The sequence below is a fragment of the Miniopterus natalensis genome, chromosome 15, assembly GCF_054644295.1.
Source record: "Miniopterus natalensis isolate mMinNat1 chromosome 15, mMinNat1.hap1, whole genome shotgun sequence".
In the NCBI taxonomy this organism is placed as follows: domain Eukaryota; kingdom Metazoa; phylum Chordata; class Mammalia; order Chiroptera; family Miniopteridae; genus Miniopterus; species Miniopterus natalensis.
Genome location: NC_142095.1, coordinates 40,080,703 through 40,094,623, shown reverse-complemented (window position 1 = coordinate 40,094,623; position 13,921 = coordinate 40,080,703). Strand labels below are relative to the sequence as shown.

Genomic DNA, 13,921 nt, shown 5'->3' with positions numbered 1-13,921 from the left:
GGGAAAGCCTTGTATGTTTACTTATATAGTTATCATTTCTGGAACTTTTAATTTTTTTATGTAGATCCAGATTTCCACCTACCTGAAATTTTGTTTAATATGCTTATAGTGTAGATCTACTGATAATGAATCCTTTCAAGTTCTGTACAACTGAGGCGGGGGTGGAGGGATCAGTGAATATATTTTTTGTATTTTTGTGGTTTTTATCTCTAGAAATTAATTTGGTTATTTTTTATATTGCTTATTTCTCACTCTTTTATTTTTATGTTTTATTTTAACTCCTTCAGCATATTTATAATAGCTCTTTTAACATTTTTGTCTGCCTGTTGTATCATCGCTATCACTTCTATGTCTATATCTATTGACTGATTTTTTTTCTGCTTATGGATGTTGTGAATTTTACAGTGGTAAATGCTGAGTTTTTTGTATTCCTTTGAAGAACATTAGACTTTACTTTTTCAGGTAATTAAATTACTACTGGATTAGTTTGTTCTTTTCAAGGCTTGTTTTTCACTTTCTTAGGGCAGTTTTAGAATAGACTTTATTCTAAGGTTAGGTTACCTTCACTACTAAGGTGTGATCCCTCTGATATCTCCACTAAACAACTCTAGTTGGCAAAAACTCATTTCTAGTTCTGTGTGAGCTCTGGTAGCTACTCAGTTTACAGCTCCCCAGATATTCTTTGCCAGGCATCCTGGAGTTTTACCTACTCCCACACAGTTTAGAATTTAGTAAACCTAGGCAGTCTTCTAGAGCTCCTTTTTGATGCCTCTCTCTCCTCTCCAGTATTCTGCCCACAATTTCCAGTCACCTCAGCCTTTCTTAACTCTGACAGAGATCTCTTTGGCTCAGCAGTACTACCAAGCTCAGATCTTGGTTTCCTCCCTGCTCTGTGGTCTGGAAGTGCCTCCAGGCAGATAGCTGAGGCAATCATAAGAACCACCTTATTTGTCTCCCTTTTTTTAGGGACCTCCGTCCTATATTGGCTATTGTATAATTTCCAAAAACAATTGTTTCATTCATTTTCTTCAGTGTTCTGGTTGTTCATAGTGGAGAAGCCACTTCTGTTTATTTTATCCAAGTTATAGAGGCAGACATTTATTCAATTTTAAAGTTAACAACTCATAGCAGTCCTTACTTTGGGAATACAGGGCAAAGAAAGAGATCGACTACCAGGAACTTATGTTTCTTTTAACTGGAGGAGTAAGTCTTAAGAGTGCTGAGAAAAATCCTGATCCAACGTGGCTACAGGATAAAAGCTGGGAGGAAATTTGTCGTGTTAGTGAATTTCCTGCCTTCCAAGGACTCAGGTAACTTTAAACTTGGTGATTTAGCACTGAATAGTGATGGGTCAGTTTGTAATCTAGTGACTGTTAAATGGTTCTATAGCTGTCTTGATTCATCTCCTTGCCCAACAATCTCTCTTTAAATTTTTTCCAATGAAAGAATAACTATTAAGCTTTTTTCCATTAGGACGCATTTTTGTGAATATATATTTGAATGGCGGGAGCTGTATGACAGTAAAGAGCCACACAATGTTAAATTTCCAGCACCAATGGATCAGAGGCTAAATGAACTACAGAAAATAATAATTCTTCGTTGCTTAAGACCCGATAAGGTAAAGGACAAATGTGTTCCATTTGGAACCAGATAATTTGCCATTTTTGAAGTACTAGGTTTAAAGTTAAAGTTATGCTCAAAAGGGTTCATGGAGCTCCTTGGATCTATAGGCTTACAGTTTTTTTCAGCTTGGTGAAAATTTGACCATTATTTTTTCAAATATTTTTAGCCACCCCACCCATTATTCCAATTAAATATACATTAGAGCCCTAGCCAGTTTGGCTCAGTGGTTAGAGTGTCGGCCTGAGGACTGAAGGGTCCTGGTTTCAATTCCAGACAAGAACATGTTCCTCGGTTGCAGGCTCCATCCCTGGCCTGGATCGGAGTGCATGCAGGAGGCAACCGATCGGTGTGTCTGTCTCACATAGGTGTCTCTCTCTCTCTCCCCCTTCCACTCTCAGAAAAGATATCCTCAGGTGAGGAGATATATATATATGTATATATATATATATATATATATATATATATAGATGTGTGTATATATATATGTGTGTATATATGGATGTATATATATATATGTATATATATACACACACACACATACACACACACACACACACACACACACACACACACACACACACACACTAGACTGCTTGATATTATACCATAGGTGACTGATACTCTGCTGATTATTTTTAAATCTTTTCTATCACTGTGCTTCAGTTTGGATAGTTTCTATTGTTATCTTTAAGTTTGCTGATTTCTTCTTTTGTAAAGCATCTCATCTGTTGTTAATCCCATCCAATTAATTTTTTGTTTCAGCTAGATGCTTTACCTCTAGAAAGTTCACACACACACACACACACACACACACACACACACATATTCTATTTCCCTTTTCATTCTGTTCATGATTTCCATTAAATACTTGAACACAGTTACAATAACAGTTTTTTAAAGCTTTGACTGCTAATTCCGTCATTTCTGGATCTGTTTCTATTCAGTGATTTTACTCTTGCATTTAGGATTAGTTTACTGCTTCCTGGCATGCTCAGCAGCACCTCACTGGATAGTGGACATTTTCAATGACTTGAACTGTTATCCTCCTTTAAAGGTGGTTGAATTTTGTTCTGATAGTTTAGGGTCTAGTTCAGGGTCAGCAAAAACACCGTGGGCTACATCCAGCCCATGACCTAATTTTTCCAGCCCATGAGCTCAGAATGGCTTTTACACCTTAAAGGGTTGTTTCTAAAATAGAAGAGGAAGAAGAAGGAGGAGGAAGAGGAGGAGGAGGAGGAAGAAGAGGAGGAGGAGGAAGAGGAGGAAGAGGAGGGAGAAGGGAGAAGGAGGAGGAAGAAGGAGGAGGAGGAGGAAGAAGAAGAGGAGGAGGAGGAGGAGCACACAGCAGACATGGTCCGAGGCCCCAGGCGCACAGAGCGTCTGCTGCCCAGCACTCTGTAGGAAAGGGTTTGCCAGCCCCTGTGGTCACGCAGCTAAATGACTTAAGTTCAGACCTCTCCTCTCCTTTCCACGTTTGAAGGCTGGCTGGGCAGGCGCAGAGAATGACCTTCCCTCGGTGGGTAATTTAGCTCCGCTGCTGAAGTGTGGCCCTGCTGGGGCCTTACTGGAAGCAAGGTCTCTGTGTCCGCAGCGTCTCCCGCACTGGGTAAACACTGTACATGGCATTAATGGTAAAAGAATAAAAAAGACTTCATTCTTGCTCATGGGAAGCTATTAAAGAAAGAGGAATTTGAAGGCTGATCAAGGAAAAAGATAAGACCATGAGGTCTTCACTAGATGATGCTTTGACAGATTTGCATGTTGGGGAGGGAGAAGTCTCTAACATCAGGAGTCTTTCAAAAGGTTCTGGAGTAGTGGGGGGGGGGGTCACTACTTTAAGGGGAGGAGAGCAAGGAAACTCCCTAGGGAGAGGGGGCTCATATGGTGTCTAGGTGATGTTGCCCAGCAGCACTGGTGGCTGGGAGTCTCTGGATCAGAGCTCTGAAGGGCAGCAGACTGTTGGGGTCTTAATGTCTTAGGGCTTATCTTATTTATCTATGACTAATAGATGTTCAGTGCAGCCCAACATTTAGGCAGGCTCTAAATGGCTAAAAATCTGATTATTTGGGCTATGTTTAAAACAACTAAATATGTAAAAATGTGAGTTTGGTGCTAGTGAGCTTTTGAGCTAACAGGTCTCAGCCTGCTGTGAAGAAATAAACAATCTAGGAGTGAATACACAGCGGCTATCTTTGTCCCATTTATATAACAATCTGATAGGTGAAATGGTATCTAAGTGCACTTATAATTTGTATTTTATGAGTATTAGGGCATAGACGAAGCTGCCATAACAAAGAGACCTAAAATACAATAGCTTAAATTAAATAGAAATTAACTTATCTCTCTTCAAACAGCCCAGAGCAAATGCTTGAGGGCTGGCAGGCCAGCTCTGGTCTTGAGATCAATCAGAGATTCAGATTCCTTCTCTCATGCTAGAGAAGGCCCCTAGAATGTGATCCTCATCAGCAAGATTGAGGCTGGCTCATGAGCACCACCTCTGTTGAAGAGAAAGAGTGTTGAAGACAAAGAGCTTCCTCTTAAAAATATGATCTGGAAGCTCCACTCATAATTTCTACTTGTATCCTTCTGGCCAAAACTTAGTACATCACCACATCTAACTGCAAGAAAGGCTGGGAAAATTTGGGGTTCTATTTCCAGAAGGAGACAATAAAGGGGACAGTTTACAGTCTCTGCTATATTGAAAGAGGTTGAACATCTTTTCATATGTTTAAGATCCATTTCTATTTCATTTTCTATAAACTGTTCATCTTCTTTGCCCATTTTTCTTTTGGATTGTTAATCTTGTCGCATCAATTTATAGACACTTTTATATTCTAGGGAAATTACGCATTGTCTATGATACGCTGCGTGCTTTCCATGGCCATTAAATTCACATTTTACTCTTTGTTTCTTTTCAGTAAAAATCAAAATTGTTATGTGAAATAAGAATTAAAGATCATATCTCTTCTCTCTTTAACAGATAACCCCAGCTATAACAAATTATGTAACTGACAAACTGGGGAAAAAATTTGTAGAGCCTCCGCCATTTGATTTGACAAAGAGTTACTTGGATTCAAATTGCACCATTCCTTTAATTTTTGTGCTCTCCCCAGGAGCAGATCCCATGGCCAGTAAGTGTTTATACTGTCAACTTTAAAAGGCATATAAATGAATCATTGTACTTAATGTCCATTTTTTTATATGACTCTAAGTCAGTAAATCTGATATTTATAGGGAAAGGTAACTAGAATTGTCCCATTAAATACCTGTTACTGAAACATAAGGCGTATTTTATAATTTTAGAGTAAGCAGTGAAACCATTTTTTTGTGCCCTCATAGGCTTGCTGAAATTTGCAAATGATAAAGCTATGACTGGAAATAAATTTCAAGCTATTTCCCTGGGACAGGGACAAGGACCAATTGCAACAAAAATGATTAAAGCAGCAGTAGAAGAAGGAACTTGGGTTTGCCTACAGAATTGCCACCTTGCTGTCTCCTGGATGCCCACATTGGAAAAAATATGTGAAGATTTTACCCCTGAAGTCTGTTCCTCATCCTTTAGGCTTTGGCTGACAAGTTACCCATCTCCAAAAGTATGTTTATTTCCTATGGAGTTCAGTACATTTATTTAATTATCTGTTACGTTGTGTATCTTAATCAAGCTTTAAATGCTTAACATTAAGAGGGTTTTTTTTTTAAAAAAAGAACATTTCTGGAGTCCTCTGTTATGCCTATTTTTAACCCACTGGTGTATGCATTTTTAGGACTCAAGCTGGTTATCTTGAGTAATGCTCTCTGTTTATTTTGTCTTAGTTCCCAGTAACAATTCTACAGAACGGAGTAAAAATGACTAATGAACCTCCCACCGGTCTTCGGCTAAACCTCCTCCAGTCATATCTCACTGATCCGGTTTCTGATCATCAGTTTTTTACTGGATGCCCAGGAAAGGAGCTGGTAATATTAAGCCTCTGGAACTTTGAAAATATATTTTTATAATGATAAAATATAGAAATGTAGATATTTTATTTAATAATGTTCAACTTTAGGCATTTCCTAAGGAGACAGAAATTGTACCTATCTTGTTTATTTTATTCCCGATAGTTTGTGTTCTGTTTCCCAAGCAGTAGACAAATATTTGTTGAATAAATGAATGTATCTTAGTTTGTAAACCAAAGCCCAATAATGTATTTGATTAAGACCCAAGAATAGCTGTCTATGTTCACATCATTTATTCATTCAATAAATATGTGTGTTAAGTACCATCCTATGTACTAGATACAAAACAATGAGAATAAAATAGACAGCCCCCCCCCCAAAAAAAAATCTGCCTTCATGGAACTTAAAATCTAGCAATAATGTTTGACATATTAATAATGCTTTTCAATGTATCCACGTAAAACAGTTTTGCACATGGTTTTGGGGACTTTAGGAGTCCCTATATGTAGTACTCCTTTTCTTACCATTTAAGAAACAGGAAAATGTATAAATACATGGGAACCAAATTATAACCTTAATTACTGACTTAGACCAGGTTGGACAATGTAGTTTATGTCTGTGAACAAATGGGCTTCATAATCCTGAACCCAGAATTAAGCAGATTTATCCACCCAGAGGAAGAGAGGAAAAACCCTTCCTACAGAAAGCTCACTTCTCAGAGAGAAAAGGGAGAAGCTGAGCAAAGCATATCTGGTTAACTTTTTCTAAATTTACTGATCACATAGGTCACTCCCCTCTCCTGCAATGAGTACAAGGAAGGAGAAAATTCAGGAGTGTTACACTGATTGAGGTTTCTCCACATGGAAGAAAACATCAGTATTAGGGGAAAATCCCCTGCCCTCCCCTCCGTCACATGCATGCTATTTATATTTGCCTATTGGAGCTAGAAAAAGAATGATACTGAAGATGAAGGATTGAATTATTTGGAAGCAAGCTAGTTTCTTTCTACTTAATGATACTTTCTGTGTTCCTTAAGTCTGAACGATGATTTCGTTTGTAACTCTGAGAGCAAAAGAGATGCATGGTGGTTTTAGCTATGAAGAGAGATTAGTAGAATGGAGAAGGCGTGGTGTCTGATACCTACCCAGGGTCTGAGCTTCTGCAATTAGGAGAGAGCCAGAAGCAGAGAACGGAAAATTTTAAAGATTCTAAACACAAGCAGAGCCCTAACTGGTTTTGCTCAGTGGTTAAAGCATCGGCCCTCGGACTGAAGGGTTGTGGGTTTGATTCCTGTCATTTGCAGGCCCGATCCCTGGCCCCAGTCTGAGGCTTGCAGGAGGCAACCAATCAATGTATTTCTCTCACATCAATGCCTCTCTCTCTCTCTTCTACTCTCTCTGAAAAGCAATGGAAAAAATATCCTCAGGTAGGGATTAAAAAAAGGGGGAGCTGAGGTAAGAGAAGAAAGAGAGTGTGGCTGCCCTTTGACAGTGGTTCTCAGTGTGCATCACATTCATCTGGCGGGGCCCCACGGCCAGGATTTCTAACTCTGCTGGTCTGGGGTAGGGCTTAAAAATTTACAGTTCCTCTACATTTCTAGGTCATGCTGGTACTGATTGATGGTCCTGGAAGCACACCTTGTGATCCATTGCCTAAGGTTTCTATAGCTGACTGTTTTTGGTAGACACATATGAAACTCCTTGGAGACTCCTAGAAATAGTTGGGATGCCCTTTGATAAGGCTAATGTATGACCATTGGGCCAGCAATAATTTGAACTATCATAATTTGGCTATTAAAAGTAAATATGATCTTTATAGTCACAGATAAATTAAAATCTTGGGCATTTGAATTATCTGGCAATGATAATATATTAGTTATTTGTCAGTTTATATGTCTATCTCTGTATTCAGCTGTGTGCCCCTTAAGGGCAGGGATACATTTCTATATTTCCATCCATCCATCCAATAAATATTTCTTGAACATATTAGGTGTAAGGCAGTCTTCTAGGAACTGGTAATATGGTGATGAACATATAAACATGTAAAATACATAAACATATAAAAATCCCTGTCTTCATGGAACTTACATTCTAGTCAAGAGAAATATATGCAAGGCAAGCTTAACCATAATACCCATAAACCTGGCGGCTTGTTGAAGTTACAGATGTCAGTGGCCCACTCCTGGAGATTCTGATTCAATAAGTCCAAAGTAGAGCTCAAGAGCTGGTACAAATAAACAATATCAAAGGAAATTCAAATGTTAAGTAGGTTGGGAACCACTGCCGTGATTTTATTTCGAACTACGAGAAGACAAAGAAAGGAGAGGAGACGGGAAACAAGCATTCATTGAACACCAGCAGGTTCCAGGTAGTTTAAATATACAAGTCTTCTCACCTTGTAATATAGGCATTATCATAAACTCAGGCAAATCAAAGTCAAAGTCATATAGCTCACAAGTGTTAGAGGTGGAATTTGGTACCCAGGTCACTCTGTCTCTTCCTGCTTTTGTGCAATTAACTCTTCTTGGCTGTTGGAGAAGGCTTCTTGGAGGAAGTGACATTTGAAGTAGGCACAAAAAGTATGCCTAAAGGCACAGAATTATGACAGCTGTTGAAAGAGCGACAAATAGCTTATTTTGGCTTGACTGGTAGGAAATAAGAGTGGGAAGGAATACAGGGACAAGACTGTGAAAATCTTTACATGCATTGCTAAGGAATGGGCATGAGTCAACACAAACCAGCAGCACATCATAGAAAACAAACCAAAAGACAGACCCCACTGATGCTGGGTTGATGATATCATCTGTAGGTAGATGATGATATCAGCCTGCTGCCCCCTTGGGTCAGTTGCAGAATGTACCCTGGAAATGTAATTCATAAATCAGTTGGAAAAAACACATATGGGGCAGGGGGAAATGCTGCCTTCAGAAAAAGATTTACTAATAATATTTAAGAATGTTTTTAGAATATATAGGTTAGTTTTCTCAAAAAAACATTCTAGATAGCAGGACTGGAGCAAATTCCTCTGATATCCCTTTATCACATCTCTTCAGTCCATATCTAATCTCAGCCACAGCTGTAGAAAGCAGTTCTTTGTGTGTTCATACTCATCTTAGGCTGACAGCATCTCATCCTAAACATGCACCTTTCTGTATTCTGTTCCTGTTATTCTCTGATACCACAGCAGCCTTCTTGGCTCACAAGCACAGGCCAAAAATGTAGAGAAATTAGCACCTCCTTAAGAAACTCATTATGTGAAAATATGTGGAAAATATACCTAAATTAGTTTATTACTCTCATTGACAAAAGGTTTTCCCCTATTAAATATATCACCACAGCATTCATCCAGTATATGTAAAATATGCTTTGATTTATGTACAGCATTTCAAGAATACAGCTATTCAGTTAAGCCATGGTATACTTTCATTTTAATGTTATAGAAACAATTTCCACTATTGCATCACATGAAAATAGCTGGATGAATTTTTTACTGTATTTGGAGCTATGTTTGATATGGTCTAACTTAAAATACAAGCTGTGTGGCATACTTGAAATTTACTTGGGGGGATTTCAAAGGGATGGGAGGCTATCCTCCAGTGCACTGACACAGGCTTAGTGAGAGGCCCATGTGACATACATATCACACATATGAAGATGCCACAGAGTAAATAAACAGTGGTTTCCAAAATGATCTCCAAATGGAAAGTCACAAAATCAGAAACTACATATTGGTATTTATTTGTATCATAATAATTAGTCTCCTGCACTTGCAATCTCAAGCATATGCCAGTGAGTCTATGAGATAGTATTTAAGTATTGAAGTTATAAATATCTATGAACAATACCGAAGTATTACTAGCCAATACTTTGGTAAATGGTAGAATTATTACATTTTAATGAATTTTAATATTATTGCAGTGTGTCTAGCTTTGGAGGTATTAAGTCGTAAAATTAATACTTTTTATAGTAAACATTATTTTAGCACGTCTTTTTTAAGTAGAAGGTTTAAGAGATGCATGATCACAGAATCTTACAATGAAAAAGACCACTGATTCCCCTCATTTAACTACAGGAAATCTGATCAGGATTTTTTTTCTTGTATAATTTTTATATTAAAGGCATGGGAGAAGTTGCTTTTTGGAGTTTGTTTTTTTCATGCCCTTGTACAAGAGAGAAAGAAATTTGGTCCTCTTGGTTGGAATATTCCGTATGGATTTAATGAATCGGACTTACGCATCAGTATTCGACAACTACAGGTAAAGTTAGGAAGGAACTAACACTAATGGAGAATTACTGTGTGTCAGGCCCTTTGCTTAGAATAACTTATTCAGTTTTCCCAACACCACTAATAAATAGGTAGGTAGTAATAATAATTATGACTATGGTATAAGAAGTACTGTCTCCATCTGGATTTTTTTTTCTGTTACAAATAATGGAAAACCTGATTCAAACTGTAATGAAACTTATCTCACATTTTTTAAAAAGTGCAGAGGAAGGACAGCCTCTGGAGTTGGTTGATTCAGCAAAAGTGTTATTAAGGACCCTGGTTCTTTCTGTCTTCTTTTTAGTGCCCTCCTCAGTGTTGACTTTATAGAGGTCCTCACTATCCTCTGCTCTTCTCCTCCACTCAGTGAAATCTACAATTTAGCTTTATCAGTCAACAGAAACAGGCTGTCTACTTTAAGTAGAAAAAGAACTTATTGAAAGAATATTGGGTAGGTCACAGAATCACCAAGATGGCTGGAGAACCAAGGCATGCAGAGTCATATCCTAGTCACACCGTGTCTGGTGGGAGCAGCACCTCTGCACTTCTTGAATATTAGACACCGCAGCTCACATACTTGCCACATACACTCTGGCCTACTGCAGGCCCTCTGTTGTCATCGAAAACAATTCTTTGCTGTTCCTACTTTGCTTCACAAACCCCAGTCCATCTAGGATGGATGCATCTGAGGAGCCAAGCCCAGGTCAGAGGCCTAGGCTTTAGCTGTAAGGGAGGTGGGAACTCACAATGTGAAACATTCAGATGGTCAGCAGGTGCCCTCCAAATAAATAAATAAATAAATAAATAAATAAATAAATAAACACTGTAAATCCCTACTCACTCAGACTTTGAACTAGGCACATTACTTATACTAATTCTAATTCTCACAGCAACCCTGTAAGGTTGGTATTATTCCTATTTTTAAGAAAACCAAAGCTAGGAAGTGAACTTGCCCAACTAGACACAAACAGAGTATTAATAATTTCTGCTTTTTTTGTGCTGCAATGTGGGCCTTTATGACATGTGGCCCCTGAAAGGTCACCCATGGTGATAATTCTTTCAACCCCACTTCTGTGTGTATAGATAGCTGATGATGATAGATGATAGATAGATAATAGATATAGATGATGATAGATAGATAGATAGATAGATAGATAGATAGATAGATAGATAGATAGATGATAGATAGATAGATAGATGATTGATAGATAGATAGATAGATAGATAGATAGATAGATAGATAGATAGATAGATAGACAGATAGATATAGATAGATATTTAAAGCCATCTTAAGATGGAAATGAAGTGAAAGACCGTTTTTCTTGTTTTATGTTTCATTTGTTTCAGTTATTTATAAATGAATATGATACAATTCCATTTGAAGCTATCTCTTACCTGACTGGGGAGTGTAACTATGGAGGAAGAGTGACAGATGATTGGGACAGACGTCTCCTCTTAACCATGCTGGCTGACTTTTATAATCCACACATAATTGAAAACCCTCATTATAGGTTTTCTCCCAGTGGAAACTACTTTGCACCTCCCAAAGGCACCTATAACGATTACATTGAATTCATTAAGGTAACTGATATCACTTGAAAATAGAGTTAGATTTAAGTGCTATTTTTCTAAAAAACAAATAGTGAAAAATTTTGTGGTAATGTGTAAGATTAGGTAAGTATTATGGTTTCAATCAATTTTCAGTATCTTTTGTTGCTAATAATTATTGAAAATTAGGAAAGTTTGATTCCTTTATTGTTTGTTTAGTTGATTTTTAACCCTTTTTGGTTTGCATGTGTCTATGTTATGAATTAATGTGTCCAGTGAAAATGTGATGCTTGCTTAATCTATTCTGGTAGAAACTTCCATTTGCTCAACACCCTGAGGTATTTGGATTACATGAAAATGTTGATATCTCCAAAGATCTTCAACAAACAAAAGTCCTCTTTGAGTCCTTGCTCCTCACCCAGGGAGGCTCCAAACAGACAGGATCTTCAGGAAGTACTGACCAGATTCTACTAGAAATTACCAGAGATATTCTCAAAAAGGTAATTTTAAGTTAAAATATGTTGCTTATAATATAAATCAAAATGGTACTGTAATGGCAGTCAGAAACTCTATTTAGGAGCATTATGACCTTGAGTGAGATATTTTACCTTTCTGGACATTAGTTTTCAAATCTGAAAGTGGTGATAAGGTTCCTGTGAACACTAGAGATCAGGAACGTAAAGCACTTTGCACAGCTCTTGGAGGAAGTCAGCCGCCTGCTCCTGCTCCTGCTCCTGCTTCTGCTCCTGCTGCTGACTCACTGCTGTTCACTCAGCAGAGGAACGAGTCGGTCAGGAAGCTGCTCCACAGCCACACCTTTAAAGATGCGGGAAAGACACAACCAGAGGTGGCCATTCACCCAATTAGAATTCCTCCAACCAGACACAACCTAAAGTCTGGAGAAGATGTGTGCTGACTTGATCAGAGGCGCACAGGAAAAGAATGTCAAAGTGAAAGGACCAGTTCGGATGCCTGCTGTGGCTCAGAATCACTACAAGGAAAACTCCCTGGGGGCAGGGTGCAGCTGAGAATCCACAAGCAACTCATCGACTTGCACAGTCCTTGTGAGATTGTTAAACTGATTTCTTCCATCAGTACTGAGCCAGGAGTCAAGGTTTGAGTCACCATTGCAGATACTTAAATCAACCTTTTTAATAAATTGACTATCTGTTGTTTAAATAAATAAAAACAAATTAAAATAAAGTACTTTGCATAATGCCTAGCACATGGTAAGTTCCTAGTAACTATGGCTGTGGATGAACTAATGAACACATAGGGTTTATTATCATTTCTAAGCAAAGATAATGGGCCTGCCTTTTTAAAAATATGTTTTGATTGATTTCAGAGAGAGAAAGGGAGAGGGAGTGAAAGAGAGAAACACTGATGAGAAACACCGATAGGCTGCCTCCTGCACGCCCCCTACTGGGAATGGAGCCTGCTACCAGGCATGTACCCTGACCAGGAATCTAGCTGGGTGACCTCCTGGTGGATGGGACAACACTTAGCCAACTGAGCCACACCAGGCAGGGCGATAATGGACCTACTTTTTTAAAAATGGAGGAAATGGTCTGAACTCACTGGATCAAGGAATGAATAGTTTTTAAGCTACTTTAGGAAGTGAGAGGCACAGGGAAATAAAATCAGCACTAAATTAGCTGCTAGAGCTCTTCCCCCCCCTCCCCCCCCATAATACAGACTGATGTACTTAGCTAGCCCTACTAGGTAAAGAGGAATGATACTTTCTATTCTCACCTTTTTTTCTATCTTAACTTCAATGAAGAAGTACTAATGTAACTTTAAAAAAATGTATGGTCCCAAGCACAGATCTTCACAATTCCCCTCCAAGGCAAATACTATAATTATCCCCATAGTTCAAAGTCAGGCACTCTGACATAGCAGAAACATGACCCATAGTCCATCTGCCTTGAAAGCCCATGGGCAGCACCACTCTTCAGCTCTCACAGTTGGCAGCCTTACCGACACCACTCCTTAAGAGCCTACTCACCATACACCTGGCTGCGGCCACTGGAGAAGAGAGGGGAGCAGCGATGCCTGTGAGCCCTGAGTGAGAGCAAACTAGCCTCCTCCCACTCCTACTCCTGGAATGCTGCTTTTGTTGTTTGCCTCTTCTTACTTCTGACCCCTGAAATAATCAAATTTCTTTGATTATTTATCTCTGTAGGGAAAGGTTGTCACTCTTGCAGAATGGTGGCACAAGATCCCCAACAGGAAGTTATCTGGCAGTGGAACCTGGGACTTATTTGGGGTAGAGGGATTGTATTAAGCCAAAGGGTCCTTGAGTGATACCACCTAGTGTGACTTAGAATCCTTTTACACCACCCAGAGACCATCACCTGGCAACACTCTGGGCAGCTCAACTTTTTTATTTTGGGACTTCCCTGATTGGGAAACTTCTTTGTCCTTTAAGGAGTGTGAATTCCAGTGTCCTGTGGCTTGATCATTAGTCTCAACGTCCCCTTCATCACTTCTCAAGCATCCCTGAGGTGCCTCACAGAAATCAGACACGTGATGGCCTTCTCTCTCCCTATGC

The 13,921-nt window shown here is 38.8% G+C and overlaps 1 protein-coding gene and 1 pseudogene across 1 annotated transcript in view; both read left to right on the top strand.

Annotated features, from left to right (window-relative positions):
• Positions 1–13,921, top strand: part of DNAH12 (dynein axonemal heavy chain 12) — a 152,858-nt gene that overhangs the window by 129,121 nt on the left and 9,816 nt on the right. The window contains exons 60-67 of the mRNA XM_016205506.2: positions 1,152–1,310; positions 1,474–1,618; positions 4,604–4,754; positions 4,963–5,216; positions 5,437–5,577; positions 9,677–9,814; positions 11,170–11,403; positions 11,682–11,870. Coding sequence (XP_016060992.2) covers positions 1,152–1,310; positions 1,474–1,618; positions 4,604–4,754; positions 4,963–5,216; positions 5,437–5,577; positions 9,677–9,814; positions 11,170–11,403; positions 11,682–11,870 — 1,411 coding nt within the window. The remainder of the gene's footprint in view (positions 1–1,151; positions 1,311–1,473; positions 1,619–4,603; positions 4,755–4,962; positions 5,217–5,436; positions 5,578–9,676; positions 9,815–11,169; positions 11,404–11,681; positions 11,871–13,921) is intronic.
• Positions 11,913–12,511, top strand: LOC107531445 (small ribosomal subunit protein uS10 pseudogene; annotated as a pseudogene).